Consider the following 21,180-nt stretch of genomic DNA (forward strand, 5'->3'; position numbering starts at 1 on the left):
CGTTGTACAGTAGTGAGAAGTGAATGGGTGTCGAAAGCTCGCGAGATTCGGGGGCTGGACAGTTAGGCTAAACATCCTGTCGGAATAGCACCGGAGACGAATTAAACTAAAACCAAGCAGCAAACATGTCTGGACGCTCAGTTCGAGCGGAGACCCGAAGCCGCGCTAAAGATGACATGAAAAAGGTGATGGCAGCCATTGAGAGGGTCCGGAGATGGTGAGAACAACAATCGTTTTCTTGTGTAACACATCTTGAAAGATTCTCGAAACAGAAGTTCAGCGACTCAAGAGGCGTGGGTTACATAGAATGACAGTGAATGGCGGAGAGTACGACCAATGAGCGTTAATGTGAATCTGTCTCCCCCGAGACAAGGCTTTAACTGTACGAGACAAGTGGCTTGTCAACTTGGGGTGGGACTCGGAAGGGAGTTTAGCAAAGCTAACGTTGCCCACAAAGTCACAATCGAATACTTGTCAAGGTTGAGGACTAAAGCTCAGATTATCAGATTTTTATGATCACGAAATCTTCTTATCTCTGAGATTGAGATGGATGAAAATAGGGCCCATACCTGTACTTCCATTTCATCTGACGAGATGGTCTTTCCCTTTTGCACTGTCGGGGCTAAAGGCTAGCTAGCGAGTCACGATGTATTAACAAATGTACCCGACCTGTTGAATTGTGTATGTGCTTGCTACACTGGTTGCAAACTTGTATTTTGTGCAGGGAGAAGAAATGGGTTACTGTTGGGGACACGTCTTTGAGAATATTCAAATGGGTACCTGTGGTAGACACCAAGGAAGTGAGTTACTGTATTTTCATCACTGCATTTTGTACATTAGATGAATAGTAAATAGATGCAGCCTACAATGCGCCGATATGTTCAGATCCTGTCTCGTTGCGGTTGCAGAAAGACAAAGTTGCAGCTGGTGTGGTCAGGGATCTGAACAACTTCTCAGATCCGAGCTCAGACAACACGCATTTGCTGGACTTTCATGGTAAGTAACAACTTCTATAACCCTTCAGACATCCAGCTGATGATATCAACTGAAATATTTAAAAGATGGAAAGAGACAGTTTTTTTTTGGGGGGGGGGGGGGGGGGGGAATATATAGTTTTTAGGTGAGTGCAACTGCTAATGAGACGTTATCAAGAGTATGGTGTTGGTCATGTTTCACAACAAAAGCAAAACTTGGGAGAACATGCCACTAGAAGTCATTTCTTCCAGTGCTTTTCTTCACTAACATGTTATTTTTTTCCTCCAATGAAAGCCATTGTTGTGTGTGAATTGTTCTGTTCACTTACTAAATACCTCCAAACATGAGCCCGCACCCTCAATGTGGCTTCACAGTTTCCTCACAGTGCCTGTTTTGTCTTCCTCTCCAGATGAGAACAGTAACCAGAGCTCGCTGTCTGACACATACCAGCCAAAAGTAGACAGCAGCAGTAACTCCAGCCCCCTGCCCAGCGAGCCTTTGAGCCCTGTGCTCCCCTCTGGCTTCCGCACTGACGACTCCCAGCCTCCCACGCTGGGCCAGGAGACCATGGAGGGTGAGAAGACACACCGACACATACACCTCGATGATCTCATGATTGCAAGTAAGAGGTTTTAGAAGGTTTACCAAAGATCCTGTCTTGAATTTTGAACAGCAGTTTGCCAAACATTCTAACTTGTCCTCGTCATAAGTATGATAAAAGCGGTGTGTCTAATTTTAGAGCCTTCCTTGACATGTGAATTAGCGGATGGACCTCCAACACTGATCAAAGAGGATCTGTTGACCCTCACAGCTCAGGTAAAACACTAGCGATCTGCTACTAATGGCTACCAGGCTAGTCATTGTATTTAGGAGCATTTTTCGTTCGTTTTGAAAAACCACTAAGAATTCATTTCATAAGGCATTTTGTGTTTGTTCTGAGTTCATTGTATGTCCTTTTATATCCCCAACCATGCCCAATTATATCCCTTTCTGCACTTCCATCATCTCACATTCTCCTCTTCTCACATATTTGTACAGGAGGAAGAAGAATGTTCAGGGGCTCCACCACTAAAGAGAGTGTGCTCCGAGCATACTCCTGTCTTGCAGGTTTCAACCTTGAGATAACACCCATTGCACTTAGTATCAGGTTCAAGTTCTAGTCACTTCCGGCATCGCATTGATTTACTCTATGAATCGAAGAGTCTCCCATTGTTTTCAGGGATTGAGTGGGCTCCAATTCATGGGTGAGTTTATTAATGACTATGCTGAAGTGATGAGACGTCGGTTTAAATGAGTAAACCCAACCTCGCTATCTTATGACAAGCAAGTTGCACGATTATCATTCATTTCTGTCTTTTGACGACTTAAAAAAAACAAAACATTTATGGACCATAAGTACTGAGCTTATATTGATATGTACATTTTCATTTGTTATGACCTTGTTTTCGCCATGAAATGGTTTAATGGTTATTTTCCTTTGGCTATTGTGCCTGAATAGATTGAAAACCAAATCTAAAACCAAATAGGCATGGACTATTCCAAGGGTAAAAGTGCAATGAGGTAGAATACATGTCTCCTTTTTATTTTCCTTGACTGGGAAAGTACTATTGCTGTCAAGAAAATTTTACTTTTTACATAGAAGAATGTGTTATTTATGTAAATGTTGATTGCATCAAACTGCAAGTAAATATAGTGAGTTATAAAGAAATACTTACAAAATAAGCCTTGGATGGTGATCTACAGATGTTCTTGCATTGGCTCTACTTGAGTGAAGTATTTGACGTTTAAATGACAAAAGTGGACATTTGCAAAACCTTTTTTTCTCTTATATGGTTGTAATTTCAAATCCTATTGCTTGCCCAATTAAGCATCCTGAATATATTTACGACATCCTGAATACATTCCAGGCAAGTAGGCTATAGCCATTCTGTTTGTTGAATGAGGATACTTTTTTCTTTAGTGCCCTTATGTAATTATAATTATAATTAGAATGTATTCATTTAGCAGACACTTTTGTCTGGTCTTATGTCTGGTATTTATCTCAATGTAGTTAAAAGTAAAGAGAAAATTAAAATGTTGTTTTACATCTCTTTCTGACATTTTGAGTTTTCATCAATCTACCTTGAGTTTACATTTAGTAACCCATGTGGAATACCTATTATGTCATGTTGAACTTGAGCAGTGGGGGTGAAAGGTTTCCTCAGGTTACAATGCATGTACACTGCAACTTGATTTTGATATTTAGAAAGTAAAAAAAAAAAAGAAGCTTTCTGGAAATGGGACATGGTTACTACTTTTGTTTAGATTATCTGTTATGATGTAATCCCTAGTTGGAAAAAGCGTACTACTTTAGATTACCTATAATTACCAGTGTTTACGATTGTTTTATGTGGGCTCTCATTAAGTTTGTAGTACTCTCGCACCTTACTAAATAAGTAAGTTTCTAAGGGCAACAAATTCATAAGACTACATTCAGAATCAATGTCTACTTTAAATTATGGTAGACCAACCGAGTGTGTTAATACTCCATTTGATTTATTTAACAATTTAACAAAGTTGAAAAGTTTATAAAAGCATAATTTGTATTTGATTGTAATATGAAATGAGTACAGTTCATTTTATAAAGGAGTGTGGTATGGAATCGTCTTGTCTTTTGTGGTGTGTGTGTGCGTGCAAGGAGTAGACAAGGACGTCGTTTCTGACAGCTTCAACGCAGTGTACAGTGTAGATTGAATGACTATCATGGACGGTTAATCATCACTTAGTTCAGAACTTAGTTGTACATAAATTATAAACGATATATACTAGGTTATACTGTCATATATGCAATATCGTATTTTCTTGCAATTATATACCATTATAGTACACAAACTAAAGAGACATCCTTTGCATACTCTTGTTCCGTGTATGTTTCCCTCCAGACCCTTTTAACTGTAACACATTGATGCACACGTGAATGTTCAGTTTTGGATTTAGTCATAAAGTTTAGTGCTGCAAAACCCTACATAACGCGAACTACGTCAAACCACAATTCGTTTAACAGTAAAGCCAGTTTTACTCCAAACATCGATGAAATGATAAAGCTGGTTTGAAGCCAACAAATAAATTAATTTTAGCGGTGACAGGGTAACTCGCAATATGTTCCCAGCCCTTAGGTTATCGTTGTGCACTTAATTTGCGGGTGCTACTTGCTTAATTTAGAATGGATTCAAATGGTTGGATTACGAGTAGTTAAAGTAAAAACGCAGATGACAAATTGCTGAAGGCAAGCAGACATCGTGACACCCTATGGGTAGATTGGAGCGCATGCACACATCCTACTGCACATTGTTCAGTGTTCACGATACGCTTTTTGGGTCGTTCATCATAACAGGTATGTCTGGTAGCGTATCGGTGCTGCTTGTTGGAGAGGGAAACTTCTCTTTTGCCGCTGGTCTGGCACAGGAACAGTTATCAATGGGCGGTAGGGCCATCACCGCCACCTGCCTACAGTGCCAAAGGGAGGCACTGCGGCACGAAGGAACTGCCATCAACATCCAGACCATCAAAGATTCAGGTGAGAGAATTGAGTGTGCTTACTGTATCACCACGTTAATGTGATCTGAAAAGGTTTGCATGTTATTGTGGAACGAATCGGTGATCGCCTAATACACCCGTAAAATGTAGGCTAATTCCAACTACTGCAGGTGGAGAGGTGCTGTTTGAGGTGGACTCGACACGGCTCAGGGATTGTGAACCTCTTGGTGGTCGCATTTTTGATCTTGTGGTATTCAACTTCCCTCACTGTGGGCGTAAAAGTGGCGTAAAGAAGAACAGAGAGCTCCTCAAAAAAATCTTCCTCAGGTAAACCACAGCTTTAGTAGAGTGTAACAACATATATTTATGAGTGTTTAATCATGATAAAGTTAGGAAATATGTGTTCAGCTGTGTTCAGGTTCTTAGGGAAGAAGGAGAAGTCCACATTGCTCTATGTAACGGGCAGGGCGGTACACCAGCTGACCAGCCAATGAGAGAATGGCACAATAGTTGGCAAGTCGTTGTCATGGCAGCCGAGGCTGGACTCCTTCTTAGTGACGTCCGACCCTTTGATGATAAGAAGTTCACGAGTTACAGATGCACTGGATACAGGTATTTATTTGTGGTTATGGGTAATGGAGGTTCTCTGGTGAGCAGATATTTGTCTTCCGTGAGAGCGAAGGTAAAGACATGCTTGTGTGTGTCTGTTCTGTCAGGAGCCAGGATAAAGGCTTCCATGTGACGAAGGCATTGACCCACGTGTTCACTCGCGGCCTCCCTCTCGGCACCCCTCAGAAACTGAGAATGCTGGAAACCGTTGGGGAAGAGAGAGTACATTACCACGTACCGGCTGAGCTGAAGGACTATATACACAGGTAAGCACGCAACTTTGACTAGGCATTTCGAAGGGTACCTTCAAATGCATGTTGAGTAATAACATTTCAGACAGCATAGCTGATCCCTGCCATTAAATCGTCCAATCTCCCTCTCTCTCTTGCTTCCCAGGGACTTTCTCTCTCCAGGTTCTGTCCATCCCGTCAGGGTGACTCAGGACATCCTTCTGAACAGATTGACAGAGGAGTGGTCTATCTCCATGGTGGCGGAGCCCCTTCCCCATGTCATCCGCTTCACCCCCGAGTGTTTGCAGGCCTGTGGCTTGAAAACAGACAGCAGACACTGCTACTGGGTGCAGCCCTTCCACACTGCAGCCTCCTGTCGCGCGGAGAAAAAGACAGACCGATCGACCAATCAACTTGCAGACAAGCCCACTCCTTCAGACGATGAGGGAAACACAGAGGCGGTCGTTGAGGCCCTTGAAGGAACACATATAAGTACAGTCCCGTTTGTCAGGGAAGAGGGACAAGGGGGCGTAGATGGGGCACCTAATGCCGGCCGTGATTGTGAAGGGGAAAGTGTGGGTGTTTTTTTGCTACGTCATTCCCTGCTTCCTCAGTTAAAGGTGCGGGCACCCCTGCGGGTGGATGGGGAACAGGGTGAGGGTGTTTGCAGACGGCATAGAGGATACTGTGTCGAAGGAGGCAGGGGTGATACCAGTGCTAGAATTACAGAGGACCAAACAGAGGGTTTTATTGGGGCTTTGACCGGAGTCAGTGGCCTAGTCTTTCAGAAATGTCTTATTAGTCCTTGGGCCCAACCTGCCTTTCATCAGCTCCTACTTCGAGGTGTGTTTCCTGCTGCATCTGAGCCTCTCAGAGTTCTCGGGCAGAGTTTGGAGGGGCTGCTGGCTCCGTACGGGGTTTCCCTCATCCTGGAGCAGGGGGGTCTGGGTCTGACGGCTCAGCCAATGGGCGAGGTCGGCCGGGTGTCGGTGGACGACTTCATCGAAGACACCACCAAGGTGTGTGTGAGTATGTGTCTGAATATGGACCTCCTCGCCACACTTCTTTTCTCTCTCCCTGATTGGCGCATCCTCTGGTCACATGACCGCCGCTTCCTGAATTTCTTTCAACTCTGCCCGTTGCCGGGGACACCCTTTCGGCCATTTTCCTTGTACCCAGTGCACTTTACCTATGATATAAGCTTCTGGGCAGGGTCCCAATGGGATGAGCTGAGCTTTCATGCGGTAGTGAGAGAAGCGAGTAAAGGCACAGTGGAGCAGGTTAAACGCATTGATACCTTCTCACATCCAGACATGCCTCAAACAAGTTACTGCTACAGGCTCGTCTACCACTCACATACACACGCTCTCTCACACACACAGGCACTCAAACTGCATGCACACTTGCAAACCTTGCTGGCAACACGCTTACATGTTGACATAAGGTAGGTAGGGCATAGGAGGTTTTAGTATTGTTGACAATAAATGTTGTAAAAACAATTACCATAATATGCAAGTTAACAATGAAGAAGCTGGTCTTGGTTTAATTTTAAACATATATATATTACCCCTCAGAGAATTAAAACTCAGGAATGTAATTGTATCCTTGATGTGGCATGAATTTGGAGTGATATGAAGATGTAATATAATGCAAACCTTGAGAAACATAATATGCATTATTCTATTCTAATACCTCTTGATGCTTCAGGAAACATGTTTATGATGATGTATTAGGATGGAACTTCCATGTATTCCTCTGTATCGGAACTATTTACTGGACTGGTGATGGTGAAATGTGTCTTTTGTATGTAAAGTATTTGAAAATATGTGTGTTCAGTCTTTTAAATATAAGTAAATATAAAATGCCATGACCAAAATGTTTGGTATCATTTGTTGCCAGGACTGGGTGTCCTAACATTTTATCCTACCCGTCAGAGTAGGATAAAATAAACAGTCTTACTTTGGGCTTACTGCTCACTCAAGTTTTCTCTATGGGACACATTCAGAGAACATATAGGCACTTGCAAAGTAACACATAATGTATTAGTTCATGTTATTTGTGCATTAATATAGGATTTAGTATAAATTGGCACCTTCTGTTTTGTACACTGCAAACCAAAGAAATACCAATGAGTATATATTATATAAATTGTGTTTCCAATCTTAGAAAGATGTGCAGGGCAGGGATGCCAATTAAGTCCTTCAATGGTCCATTACGGAAATGCACGAAGATGTGGAACCTGCAGGCAGCTCACAATCTTTAGATATGGCGTCGAGAATTCGGCATCGAAACAGACGAGGAAGCAGACAGGATGCAAATCACGTAATCCCCCCAAGTGAAGCTCGGACATTAAAAGAAGAGAAGGGCAGTGATGACAGCAAAATATCAGACACACGGCAAGAGTGAGTGATGAGCATTAAAGCGATGCCATTTCTGCCGAAAAGCCTTGTAGCTGTCATTCAATTCTGTATGGCTAGCAGCTCGGAGCTAGCTATGTGCTAGCCAGTTTTTGACGATTGGCAACGAATGTAATAGCTATCTGGCCAGTTAGGCTAGCAATCTCGTAGCCTACTGTACTACACTCTCAACAACAATGGACTTGCTTCCAAATCCGTGACAGTTGAGCTGCGCTGTTTTATTATCATAGGTACTTTCATGTATCAAATTATATCTAGTTTAGTGCTAGCTAAAACATTATTCACATAATCAACTGTCCAGTCAGTTGCCGTAGTGGCATTTAGCTAGCTAGCTAGATCCAGCTTGCCTAGGCAGACGGTCTCATTCATTCACAGGCTGATTCACTTGTTCTGGCGTCGCTATTAGATTCCCACCTTCCGAGAAGTCTAGACCTGTCGTTGTAGTTTGCAGACAGCTAGCTAGCTACTTTATTTTATCATGTTACGATTAACTTAATTGCTCTAACGTTATATTTTTATACCTCAGGCCATGAAACCGATGAAGTGAGACTGTCACTAGACTTTTTTGCACGGCCAATTCTTTGGTTGGAGTTAAAATAAGGCTGACGTGGTCTTATCGCACAGTTGACAAAAGCAGGCTACTACTAGTTCGTGCGGCATCTGGAGCACGGGTATATAAGGAGTGTGTACAGTGCTCTGATCCCACGTCATGCAACCGATTTATCATAGGCTGTCGCATCAACAGATTATTGGATGTTATAGTTTACTTTGACCTAATCCTCTCTTAAATCCTTTGTAGAGCACATGGCATCCCATAATTCTCCAGGCACACGCTCCTGCAAAGCAGGAAGATCTTTGCATCTCATGTACATATCATTGAATATCAATAAAATGATAAAGGAATGATTCAAACCCAATCGGTCTTCCTCCCAACTTCTAGGTAGTCTCGAGCTAAGGTAACTGGAGATAGTTTGGTTGAGATAGTTATAGGCGCACTGCTGTTCAGCCAGATTGCATAGGGAGCGAAATAAGTGAAAGAAAACGCATCCATATCGCAACAATTTTCTCATCATTGCAAGTGTTATTTATGTGTGTATGTGCAGGTCAGTGAGTCGAGGAGGGCAGGTGTGGGCTCCGGAAGGTTCCACTGCTTTCAAATGCCTGCTCTCTGCCCGCTTCTGTGCGGCGTTGCTGAGCAACATCTCAGATTGCGATGAGACCTTCAACTACTGGGAGCCTGTGAGTTGTCCCATCCAAGCACACACACGCTCGTGCACACACACACGCTCGTGCACACACACGCTCGTGCACACACATATAGAAGTCCCCTTATATAGTCCCCTTTATATAGAAGTTACACCCATTACAACAAAGCAAATAGCCATGCCCTAACTCAACACCCTGCATCCATTTAATTGGTGTGACGAATAGTTTGTCGTGAACTTAGCTTTATTTGTGTTGAATGTCTTGTGTGGACGCTGGGAGTTGCGTTTGTCAACGCAAAATTCCACATACAAATGTTGTGCTTTTACGACCTCTTCTGCAGATGCACTTCCTGTTATATGGAACCGGGATGCAGACGTGGGAGTACTCTCCTCTCTACGCCATCAGATCCTACGCTTACCTGTGGTTGCACGCTCTTCCCGCCTGCTTGCATGCACACATATTACAGACCAACAAGGTATGGAACGCATGCACAAGACCTTTCTTATATATGCGTGTTTCAATGACGAGCACAGTATTTCCACTGTGTCTCAGAGAGGCCTTGAATGGGCCTGTGTCCTGTCCCCTTATCCATCATACCCTCTGGCTTACAAGCACTGACGCAAACTCTTATTTCGTCCTGTGCTGTTGGATAGGTGCTGGTCTTCTACTTTGTGCGCTGTATCCTTGCCTTTTCCTGCTGTGTTTGCGAGCTTTACTTCTACAAGTGAGTCTCCTGCCTCAGAAAAGTGGGTGTACAACCGGCTGTGCTTAAAGGAACACGTTTAAATATGTGTGTGTATATGTGTGTATTTGACAGGGCGGTGTGTAAAAAATTTGGGTTGCATGTGGGTCGCCTCATGCTGGCCTTCCTGGTCTTGAGTTCTGGAATGTTCATCTCCTCAGCAGGTCTGTGTCTTTGCTGTTATTGGTGACAAAGCACTTTATGTTGTCTGATTTGTACCATCCTAAATGGTAAACCTTTTGGACCCAACACTAAATTCTTCATTTTTTAATTTTTATTTGACTTCCTTTTGCTCCAGCGTTTCTGCCATCGACGTTCTGTATGTACTCGACACTGGTGGCCATGACAGGCTGGTTCCAGGATTCTCCCCCATTGGCCATTATGGGTGTGGCAGCGGGAGCCATTGTTGGCTGGCCCTTCTCTGCTCTGATTGGGTAAGAACATAGAATTTTTTCTTTTATGCGTTTATGTATTTTCCTTCTATTGTATATGCGCTTCAATTTAAGTGTTTGATTGATGGCCAGATGTTTGAGTATTGTTACTGACTGATATGAACACTCGCTGGCTTGCTGATGTTAGGATACCGATAGCCTTCGACTTGCTGGTGCTGAAAAGAAAGTGGAAAAGCTTCATCCTCTGGTCAGCTATCGCGCTTCTGCTTCTGTTGGTGAGAAAGCACTCGTGTTTTACCCCGTTTAACCGTTTCATAAACAGCGGCCTGACCCCAGCAAACTGGCAAATTACCCCAAACAAGGCTGAAATAGTTCTGTTTCCATCCAGGTGCCCTTGGTGATGGTGGACTCCAGTTTCTACGGAAAACTCGTCATCGCGCCGCTCAACATCCTACTGTACAACGTCTTCACTCCCCATGGCCCTGATCTCTACGGTAACCTGTCCACGCATGTGAAGTGGAGCTGATTCCAATGGAGTATTTCCGAATTCGGAAATGTATGCCCTGCAATGAAAGTGTGCGTGCGTTTCCCCCCCGTCGCAGGTACCGAGCCTTGGCATTACTACTTCATGAACGGCTTCCTCAACTTCAACCTCGTGTTCGTCCTGGCCCTGTTCTCTCTGCCCCTCACCGCCCTCATGGAGACCCTGCTGCACAAATTCAACGGTGAGATAAAATAGGGATTTGCGCGTGCGAGGCCAGAGGGAGCCGTTTCACCGCATGTTCGTAAACGCCGGGTCACCCGTGCCCGCTTTTCCTAACATGTCTGTTTGGGGGTCTGTCTGCCTTTACAGTACAGAACCTGGGCCGACCCTACTGGCTGACTCTGTCGCCTATGTATGTGTGGATGCTGGTGTTCTTCACCAGACCTCACAAGGAAGAGAGGTTCCTCTTCCCAATCTACCCCCTTATCTGCCTGAGTGGAGCAGTGGCGCTGTCCTCTCTGCAGGTACACACACACACACACACTTTCCTTTGGGATCACCTGAATTGCACTGTAACCTGAGTAGATGGGGGGGGGGGGTACAATTAATCACATTCCTATGCAGCCATGGATGGTCCGTATGTTGGGCTGTCACGCCTGCTTTGCTTCCTGCGGACACGGGGCACGCGTGTGGGGATGGGGGTGATGACGACCCCCGTTTTCCCGTGCCGCTTTTTTTGCAGAAGTGCTACCACTTCCTGTTTCAGCGGTACCGTTTGGAACACTACACGGTCTCCTCCAACTGGCTGGCCCTCACCTCCCTGTTGGCGTTCACGCTGCTGTCCCTGTCACGCTCCGTCGCTCTCTTCAGAGGTGACACGCACATTTTCACTCATCACCTTAGGAACAGTTATTGGTTCATATGTTTGTGGAGATACTGTATGTATGGGAGGGGGAGGGGGATCGTCTGTCTGTCAGTCTTTGTGTGCCAGGCTGTCTGTCTGACTGTATGTGTCTGTCTGTCTGACTGTATGTGTCTGTCTGACTGTATGTGTCTGTCTGTCTGTCGGTATGTGTCTGTCTGACTATGTGTCTGTCTGACTATGTGTCTGACTGTATATGTGGCTGTCTCACTGTATGTGTCTGTCTGTCTGACTGGGTGTGTCTGGTCTGCAGGCTATCACGCTCCCCTGGACCTGTACCCAGAGTTCCACCGCATCGCCAAGGACCCGTCTCTCCACTCGGTCCCTGAGGGCCGTCTCGTCAGTGTGTGTGTCGGCAAGGAGTGGTATCGTTACCCCAGCAGCTTCCTCCTACCTAACAAGTCAGTGTGTGTAATGTTTGTGTGTGACTACTACTTCGGTTTGCGTTATATTGTGTTCGATTGAAATTGTCAACGTTTGACAATTGGTTGTCTCTTTCAGTTGGCAGCTGCAATTCATCCAATCAGAGTTCAGAGGACAACTACCTCAGCCTTACGCTGCAAGCCCATTGGCTACTCAGATGATCCCCGTCAACATGAATGACCAGAATCTGGAGGAGCCAACCAGATATGTGAGTATGACAGCTGTGGTGGAGTCATAGGATGGTTGTAGGCTGGCTGCATGATTCTTGTGTAGTGGGTTGGTTGTGTATTGGTTGTGCGATGGTTAGAAGCTGGTTGTGTGATGGCCGTGTTGTAGGTCGACCTGCGACAGTGCCATTACCTGGTGGACTTGGACACGGACACGGAGACGCCTCTGGAACCTCGCTATGCTGCCAACAAGGAGGAGTGGAGCGTCATCGCCTCCAAGCCCTTCCTCCACACAGCCAAGTACGTCTCCTCACAGCCCCCCAGGGCAAACGAAACAGAGTTCGTTTGGACGTTTGTCATTGTGTGGATGGGAAGTGAGCGAGAAGTGCTTTCTGACTCTCCTTCTGTCTCTCTATTTCTCTTTCTATCTATCTCTCTCTCTCTGTCTGTCTTTTCTTGTCTCTTCCTCTGTCTCTCTCTCTCTCTCTCTCTCTCTCTCTCTCTCTCTCTCTCTCTCTCCCCCAAGATCCTCTCCTTTCTTCAGGGCGTTCTACATCCCGTTCCTGTCGGACCAGCGCACCAGCTACAGCCGCTATGTCATCCTCAAGCCACGGCGGCCCAAGCTGCCGAGGAAGCGCGGCCACGGCTGACCCCTGACCCCCTTCTCTCCCCCCCGCCCTCGCCCCCCCCCCCCCCCCCCCGACCCTCCCACACCTCTCCATGCATTCCGTGTGTTTGTGGACGTGTGTGCCGATGTGACGGCGCGTCTTGACTGTTTATGCGCGTCAAGATTTAGCTGACCCTTTAAGGACGTCCAATCGGCGTCCGCCCTGACCGGGCTGTCGTAAATAGGGTCGTGAATAGGGTTGTCGGTGTGCGTGCGACTGTTTGCGGGGACGTGTATGTTGTGAATGTTTGGCAGGTGAAGTATCAAGGCCTGCATGTTATCTCAACTGTGTTGAGGTGTGTGTGTGTGTGTGTGTGTATTAAGTGTGCACATCATGAGTTTATCTAAGGCGCCATGAGATCTAAATGTGCAGTAAAAGTAGAATGGTTAATATGACTGTGTGTGTATGTGACAGAAGGAGAGAGCATGACAAGTATTGAAGTTGAAATGGTCAATAAAATCAGACCGGACTGTGAATGCCTTTTTGTCCATGAGGCCTTCAATATGTCTTACTAACACCCAGGGCAGGTTATTACACATAATTCAAAAGAGCTTTATCAACAACATTCCCAAGATTATTAAGATTAAGATTGTCTGCACAAGTTTTACATTACATTTTTATAACATTTCCAGTTCTCAGCTTTTAAAATGTTTATAGTTTAAAATATGAATTGAACCAAGGCCTTCAATGTACATTAAAACCTGCTTGAAGGCGTACTGTGTGTTAATGTCAATATCATCAGGTGTGGGTAAGCTGCCAGCTTTATTCTGTCAACTGAAGTAAAATAATGTTTGGAAAATAGATTTCAATGAATAAAAATCACATAATTGACAGTCACGGTCATTGATATCCATTATTCAAACAGTGTGGGAACCCTGGATGAATCTTCACTTAGCTAAGTGCAATTGAACATCCAAAATACCACATGAGGTAACACAAATATTCACCCACACATCCATCAGCGTGTATCTCGTTTCCTCTTTATTGAGTTTCCTTTTTATCATAGCAAACATACAAACACCTTTCCGGTCTCTCCTACCAGAGACTTGGTATCAGACAGACAAGGATACATACAGGGTACAAGTCCTCATTCTCTGTGAAGTCATGCCATTGTTGTCGCGGTCAGGCAGCGAGCTCTCCAGCTGAATCCTCGTTCTCGCCATTTCCCTCCTCCAGTCCTTTCTCTCCCACCTGGAAGGGCCCTTCGTGAGCCGTAACGTCCGTTGAGGATAGGCGAGTTGAAATGGGAGCGTCAACGCCTTTTAAATGGAGACATTCGCCGCTGTTTGAGAGGTGCAGTTCAGCCAAACAGCAAAGAAGCAAGAAAACGGCGCTAAATGATTTGATGGCATGTCGCTTTGTAAATGTAAGGGTAGAAAAAAGTATTGAAAACCTCCAAAATGGGTGGGCAGCACGTTTTTTTTTACGCTTTGCCGGGTAAACCCACCAAGAAGGAGCTGCATCACAAGCCCATGCAAACAGGCCACCAGTCAAAAAAGACATGCACACATATCGTGTCACCTATTCTTCGGACACTCTTGTCTCTGCAGGCTTTCCATCATCTCTTTCAATAATGAAAACCTCCATTGCACTGTGACACGGTAATTCATACGCACAACTGTTATAAACACAACAGTGGAGTGGATGATCAGTAGCTATCACTGTCTACCCATTCAGCCTCCCGGAAGTAGCGCTTCCCACCACTCAGGTTTGGCTCGTTTCCATAGTAACTCACACTGGTATCGTAGGATTTCCTGTTGCTGCCATAGCGACACAGGCTGGTTTGGTACATGTCGTCTCTTCCGTTGATCAGGTATGTCTGGTAGAGGTCACTCTTCAATGCTAGAGCCCCAGGCCCCAGACCACCAGGTCCCAGAGCACCATGCACCATACTACCATTCCCCAGACTATCAGGACCCAGACCACCTCCTGGACCCAGACTGCCAGGCCCCATATCCCCATGCCCCAGACCACCATGCCCCAGACCACCATGCCCCAGAACACCAGACCCCACTTCCCCAAGACCCAGACCACCAGCCCCCAGACCACCATCATAGAACTCACTCCTACCACCCATACTACCTTCATACATCTCCCGGTCTCCATAGGAACCGGCTCCATAAAGTTCACTCCTCCCCGCACGTCGAACCAGGCTCCTGTCGTACGACTCCCGGTTACCATAGCGACTCAGACTGGCGTCGTACGAGTCGCGGCTTCCTTGGCGACGCAGGCTGGTTTCGTAGGGTTCGCGGTTGCCACGGCGGCCCAGGCTGAGGTCGTTGAGCTCGTAGTTCATGAAGCAGCTCTCAGTGCTGGCCAGGGTCACGAAGCCACTCTCCGTGTCGCGTCCCCCCAGGTTGTCATAGTCACCAGGGGGGGTGTCGGGGGAGGAGCCCAGGAAGGACGTGTTCTTGGTGTGTGGGCGGCTTCCCGACAGGTCAGCGTCTTCCTGGGAGCGAATCACCTTGTAGACGTCGCTGGGGACGGGGCTGGGACAGAATCCAGGGTCAGTCTGAGACACCTCTGGCTGGGGCTTGTGCTTCGTCCTCCTGTGGATGACAGATGGATGACATTAGTCAGTCCAGCTAATAGAACCCAGAGCAGTGCTCTGCAACGTCATTAGTGCCAGTGACTGGCAAGGCATGAGCTTAGTCCTCGAGGGACCCACTTGGCCAGGTCCTCATTCTCTGTGATGTCATGTCATTGTTGTCGGGGTCAGCAAACTGTTTTGTTTTTGTTCAGTTTTTGAAGTGAATTCTATAGCCCTTTTCCTTAGCTAAGAGGCCCTCTGCATTTTCCCCAGAATATAATTTCTTTATTTTTCACATAAAGTACATTAAAAAGAACACTCTGGCTGTAATGTGGATGCGTAACTTTGTAAAAAGAGACGTTTGGAGACATTCACAAGCGGTCGAAAGCTGTTATGACCAGTGGTAAGTACATTACACCTGTCTTTTACCAGAGCTCGTTAAAAATAGAACAAAATATGGGAAAAACATGCTGAAAAGGGAAAAAAGAAAGAAAAAAACACATCAGGAGATAAGGAGAAACAGCATCCTGTCAAAGGACAAAAATAAATCAAGGTCGCTAAGTTAAATTAGCCACGCCTCCTCACCTGCAGGCCAGCAGCTTGCAGCAGAACACTCCGAACACCATCAACAAAAGTAGCAATAAGGGAATTATGGGAAGGATAACATACACCAAGTTCAGGCCTGAAACACGTAAACACATAAACACAACTGTAAAGTTAGGTGTTCATAGATGTGAGCATTTAAGTTGAGCAGTCATACAAAATGGAGATCTACTGGACTTGTGTTCCTTTGTGTCAAGGGGTCAGAGGTCAACATACCTGGGCTCTGCTCCTCTCCATGGCTATTTGGATTCCATGGAAACAGAGATGTGGGAGGGGTCTCTGTGAACCGCAAGATAAGCGATCACACAGATTTATCCTGTACTTCACTGATACATACAGCACTATCCTCATTCTGTACTGATTATGGATTCAGTCCTATTGTTTCTGCGACTGTTGTCACAGTCTCTTACCGGAGAATGTGTGGGAGGAGTTTTCAGAAGGGGAGGGGTCGGGAGGCCTTTCTGAAATGCCACATCAACACGTTAGTCATGAGTTAGAGGGCTGTGTTTGTTTGGTGTGAGTGATATTGAACGTTGAGTGTGAACGTGTATGTTTGCGTGTCACAGACAAGTAGATGAGCATGCACATGACTGTATGCTGACGTCGTCAAGTCCCGTTGTTTGTGAGTGACACCTGCCACGCACACACACACACGCAGACACACAGTAGCGAGCTGGGCAGAGAAGTGTGTTGTGTCTGTCTGTGTGTGTGTCTGCGTGAGAGAGAGAGAGAGAGAGAGAGAGAGAGAGAGAGAGAGAGAGAGCGTGTTTGTGTGTGGACGTGTTACCTGTGGTATACTTGCAAATGAAGTTGTTCTTGGTTTCACAGTTGTCGTCGTTCCACTGGAACATGTAGAGCCCGCCTTGACCAGGGGGAGCGGACGGCTGGTGGTACATCACTACACACACCTCGTACCCACACGATGGCTCATCCCAGTGCCACTTCCTACACACACACACACAGGCGCACACATGTACACACACACATACAGACACATGTAAAGAGGAACTGCAGATATATCCTCAAGTCGATAACGTTGTCATGAGAAACACACAGCCATGAGATCCTTTCACCTGAAGGTAGCCTTGCTGCCATCCAGCCAGTAATACTGCGAGGGGCAGTCTTCGTTGCTGTCCTGGTCTCCATGGTTACGGCGCAAGCCAATCCAGAAATCCCCATCAGAGGGGCGGAGCTCCGTAATGAGCTGTTCTATGATTCGCTGCTCGGAGGCGGATTCCACACTCAGCAGCACCCCTCCGTCACGTCGACACGCAAGCCCCGCCTCTTCGAAGTTTAGCCGCCGCCTCGGTTCTGAGAAGTATGCTAGTTTGTAGCAGGGTCTTCCTTTGCCCACCCTGCACACACGTTGACCTGCACACACACAAACACACACACACACACACACACACACACTGGGCAAAATATTGTGGGCCAACATGCAGCGTAACCTAAAGCTCCAAATGTCAATCTTCTCAAAATGATGGAGAAAGAGCTTCCAGCCTACCTCGAGCTTCAAACATGTTGGCTTCCATCACAGGGTACGCACCGAGAGCACAGGATGATAGAAAAAGACAGTTCATTTTCGGAATGTTTCTGGAAAGTTTTTGGGGGAGTTTCTGGGTGTGAATGTGAATTCAGTTGGAAAATACACACAAATGTAATTTGGGTGTTGGAGGCAGTGAAGACAGCCTGATCCAATGGGGATTAAGCAGAACTGCAATTCACTGTCCGCATTGTGCATTCTTCCAATACATGAATTGGTGTTTCCTACACCACACAGACAGACTGTTCTAACCACCACACACTAGTATCCACAGACTATGACATTCAGCCGAAGGAGCACATGCAGTATGTTATATTTGACTTATTACTGAGGTAAATATATTTGTCCATTGTAAGCATAACTTGCAGAAACTTTCATATTATGTATACAATGATTTGCCGTCATACAAAAGCCTAATTTACATTTACATTTAGTCATTTTAGCAGACGCTCTTATCCAGAGCGACTTACAGTAAGTACAGGGACATTCCCCCGAGGCAAGTAGGGTGAAGTGCCTTGCCCAAGGACACAACGTCAGTTGGCATGACCAGGAATCGAACTGGCAACCTTCAGATTACTAGCCCGACTCCCTCACCGCTCAGCCAACTGACTCCTCCTAATTAATCAAACCATTACAGATGATATCTGCATATGTCACGAAAAAAGAAACAAATCCACAATATCACTTGAACTCACGTTCATTCTGTAAAATTAAGAAAGTTCCCAGACTTTTGGAACTCTGGTCTGGAATTATCTGTGTGTCTTTGAGTCTGTGTCCGTATGCAGTCGTTTGTTTCTGCATGCGTGTGTCTCTGTGTGGCTCGTCTGCATGTATCTGCGTGATTGTGTGTGTGTGCGTGTCTCTGCACATGGGTTTGCGGTGTGTTTGTGTGTGATGTTGTGTCTCTCACCAATAATGAGGTTGTTGTCCACACATGGGAGAAAGCACAGAACCAGGAGGAAACAGAAAGCACTCATCACCTCCATCTCCTTCGTCCTTCTGTCCTACTTCTCTACTCCTACTTGTTGCCCTCCATAGGGTTTCCGATCACAATCCAAATAGCAATGCCATTAACCCGGCGAGAGATCAAGAGGCCAGTAGTCGCATATGAAGTTGAATGTATACAAATAACTGGAATTCAGAGTCTTGGTAAACACAGGCGCCTCCTTACCTGACTGAGATACAGAGCGAGTGCAGGTCTGCGAGGGGGAAGAGAGAGAGAGGATGGGTTGGGGGGTGGAGGGGGGGGGGGGGTAGAGAGAGGGATGTAATCTGTTAAGAGCAGTTGTAATAATTAGAAAGAGAGAGTGCATCGATCCAGTGGGATTTAATCACGGGAGTGCTCCCAGTCATAAACGCTGACAAGAGACAGATTTCAAACTTTGACTCAGCTTACATGCGCGACATTTTCCATTACAAAGACAGGACATGAAAATACTTTTAATCTAGACAATTTCTAGCACCTTAAACAACAATTAATGGTTATGAAAACAAACATAGTTGAAGAGGCCAGTCACTTTATGGTACAGTCGCCCACATCACACAAATCACGGGATCACACGGATGACTAATAACTAATGAAGAATAGAGAGAGTATACACACACTATACGTAACCTCATTGCCTCCATTCCTCCCACACACACACACACACACACGCGCGTGCACACACACGCGCGCACACACACACAAACACACACACACACATGCACACACAGCAGTTAACTGGGCAGAAAGGGTCAATGTAGAGGAAGACAGATTTACTGTTCTCTTTCGAATTAGCAAAATAATGTGCTATACACACCATGCCTTTCTTCTCCAGTCCAGCAATAGCAATAAGCTCATTTCTAAAAAAGGCCCCATACGGTTGATTTAGGGATGCTGGACAGAGAGATAGGACAGCCAGAGTTTAACACTGTTTGATGTTCCATTAGGAATATGCTGTGTGTGCTACAGTGGAGGGTGGGGGGGGGGGGGGGGGGGAGGGGGGAGGGGGGGGGAGTGGGGGGGAGTGGTGTGCTTCTGTGTGTGTGCTTGTGTCAGAGAAAATTAAAAGCAGAGAAGGGGGGGGGGGGGGGGGAAAGAGACACCGAAAAGGGAAGAAGATGTCAATCATTTTGGGTCCACCTTTACCGCAACCAATGGTATTTCCTTCATCGTGGACTCAATTACTTGACTCGATCATTCAAGTGTTACGTTAAGTCAATAATCGTCCCATAATTCAACATAGTTCCTCATGCGACGTAGAGATTTGATGCGTTCCCTCGGTCATCAATGTTAAATCAGTGGCTTGTGTGTATGTTCTGGAAACGCACGGAGCATGGGGTTTGCTCTGTGTTGAGTTCAGCAGACGACGAGAGAGAGGACTCCAAGAGACATGTATTGGTGTGGGTTTCAACAACGAATGTACCTCGTTTTGAATTCCGTAATCTATACACAACTCGAGACAGACAGAGGGTCCAGACAGAGTTTAATTCAATTACCTCCCCACCCCCCACACAGAAACACACAGTATCTCCTCCAGAACCCCATCTCCTCCCTCTTGACCATTAGTTAAAGGCCTCTCAACAGATGGATGTTTTCTCGGGAGACCATGTTTCACCCTACTGCCACACGCACGCACGCGCGCGCACACACACACACACACAAAACAGCTGCTCCCCCACATTCAAAGGAAACAAACGTGTGCTCTAACAACCCCACCCAAAAAAACGATTGTAAATATTGATTAATAATGTTCAGCGACCTGCTATCGTGTGCAGGTCTGTTCCAACATGTCTGTTTGCACAATGAGCGAGGCAAGACAACTTAACTGATAGCAGTGGTGGATGAACTCCCCATATTGACTTTTTGGCTTGGATGTTTAGTCTGGAATCGCCATCCTTCCCAAGTGAAACAGCTAGGATGCAATGTCAGGCTAGTGCTTGTCATCCAGGAAGTATTTAATTCATCCTGCAGAAAAAAATCTATCTGTCAAGACGGTCTTATATGCCATGTCCAGATTCTCCTCCTCCTGCCCAGACCTCTTCCTTTCTCATTCATTTTTCACTCATTCACTTGTGTTGTGAAGTAAAACCACTAAACATATTCAGTTGTTGCAGTGATATATGACTTCCAGCGTAAACAGTGTAACATGTAACATGTTCAAGTTAGTTCTTATGTTCAAATGTAGCAATAATCCGACTAGCAACCTGACGCAAATTTACAATATCAGTTCAAGTGTTTGTTTTTTGCCCAAAGGGCATTCTCTCACAATATTGATAAGAGACAAGAATAAACTGGTGTATATTAACAATGTTCCCATAGTGTTTACCTCAGGCTCAGATTTTTCTGCTGAGGCCACCCAGTACCCCCCCTCAACCGGTTACAAGATTCAGTAAGTATCAAAGTATTTACATTCGTAATGTTGTCATGTTTCCCTTTGACATTAAAGAATGTTCTCCTTCCTTTCTTCTGTAGAAGTCCTCACTCCAATCCAACAAGCCAAACCTGTCCCTGAAGATGTGTCTGCTGGGATACTCTCACTCTCTGCACCTTGCAGAGGGAGGGCAAGTAAGTCAGAGATTGGTCTGTTGGAGGCCTGCAAAAGCCCTGAGAAGGCTACCAACGTCATCTCCAAAGGTAAAGTCATAAATTGCATGTATTTACATTTAGTCATTTAGCAGACGCTCTTATCCAGAGCGACTTATAGTAAGTACAGGGACATTCCCCCGAGGCAAGTAGGGTGAAGTGCCTTTCCCAAGGACACAACGTCA

At 45.7% G+C, this 21,180-nt stretch overlaps 4 protein-coding genes across 5 annotated transcripts; 3 read left to right on the top strand and 1 right to left on the bottom strand.

Moving 5' to 3' along the window:
* The first annotated feature begins 71 nt into the window (after positions 1–71).
* bcl7ba (BAF chromatin remodeling complex subunit BCL7B a) lies at positions 72–3,065 on the top strand. 2 transcript variants are annotated; one of them, XM_067229005.1, is made up of 6 exons: positions 72–217; positions 725–800; positions 909–996; positions 1,385–1,597; positions 1,715–1,791; positions 2,014–3,065. In XM_067229005.1, exons 1-6 carry the CDS (start codon positions 126–128, stop codon positions 2,098–2,100), a joined length of 633 nt encoding a protein of 210 aa, XP_067085106.1. In that variant the 5' UTR covers positions 72–125; the 3' UTR covers positions 2,101–3,065. The 2 variants fall into 2 exon arrangements, with proteins under 2 accessions (XP_067085106.1, XP_067085107.1); XM_067229006.1 differs by having other exon boundaries at positions 1,385–1,549.
* Positions 3,066–4,350: 1,285 nt separating this feature from the next.
* On the top strand, positions 4,351–7,155 carry fdxacb1 (ferredoxin-fold anticodon binding domain containing 1). The gene is made up of 5 exons (XM_067228678.1): positions 4,351–4,531; positions 4,662–4,818; positions 4,900–5,103; positions 5,208–5,366; positions 5,497–7,155. The coding sequence occupies exons 1-5, from the start codon at positions 4,351–4,353 to the stop codon at positions 6,776–6,778; spliced, it is 1,983 nt and encodes a 660-aa protein (XP_067084779.1). The 3' UTR covers positions 6,779–7,155.
* Positions 7,156–7,595: 440 nt separating this feature from the next.
* alg9 (ALG9 alpha-1,2-mannosyltransferase) lies at positions 7,596–13,564 on the top strand. Its single transcript, XM_067228986.1, has 15 exons — positions 7,596–7,732; positions 8,851–8,986; positions 9,294–9,428; positions 9,607–9,677; positions 9,771–9,859; positions 9,994–10,129; positions 10,275–10,362; positions 10,476–10,581; positions 10,690–10,812; positions 10,941–11,095; positions 11,314–11,443; positions 11,747–11,894; positions 11,995–12,124; positions 12,253–12,383; positions 12,610–13,564. The coding sequence occupies exons 1-15, from the start codon at positions 7,596–7,598 to the stop codon at positions 12,731–12,733; spliced, it is 1,839 nt and encodes a 612-aa protein (XP_067085087.1). The 3' UTR covers positions 12,734–13,564.
* Positions 13,565–14,399: 835 nt separating this feature from the next.
* On the bottom strand, positions 14,400–18,413 carry layna (layilin a). Its single transcript, XM_067228638.1, has 9 exons — positions 18,338–18,413; positions 17,389–17,409; positions 16,958–17,255; positions 16,672–16,829; positions 16,295–16,345; positions 16,101–16,163; positions 15,867–15,963; positions 14,777–15,297; positions 14,400–14,593 (listed from the first exon to the last, which is right to left on the bottom strand). Exons 1-9 carry the CDS (start codon positions 18,411–18,413, stop codon positions 14,400–14,402), a joined length of 1,479 nt encoding a protein of 492 aa, XP_067084739.1.
* Between the last annotated feature and the right edge of the window lie 2,767 nt (positions 18,414–21,180).

Source organism: Osmerus mordax, chromosome 25 (genome assembly GCF_038355195.1).
Source record: "Osmerus mordax isolate fOsmMor3 chromosome 25, fOsmMor3.pri, whole genome shotgun sequence".
Classification (NCBI taxonomy): domain Eukaryota; kingdom Metazoa; phylum Chordata; class Actinopteri; order Osmeriformes; family Osmeridae; genus Osmerus; species Osmerus mordax.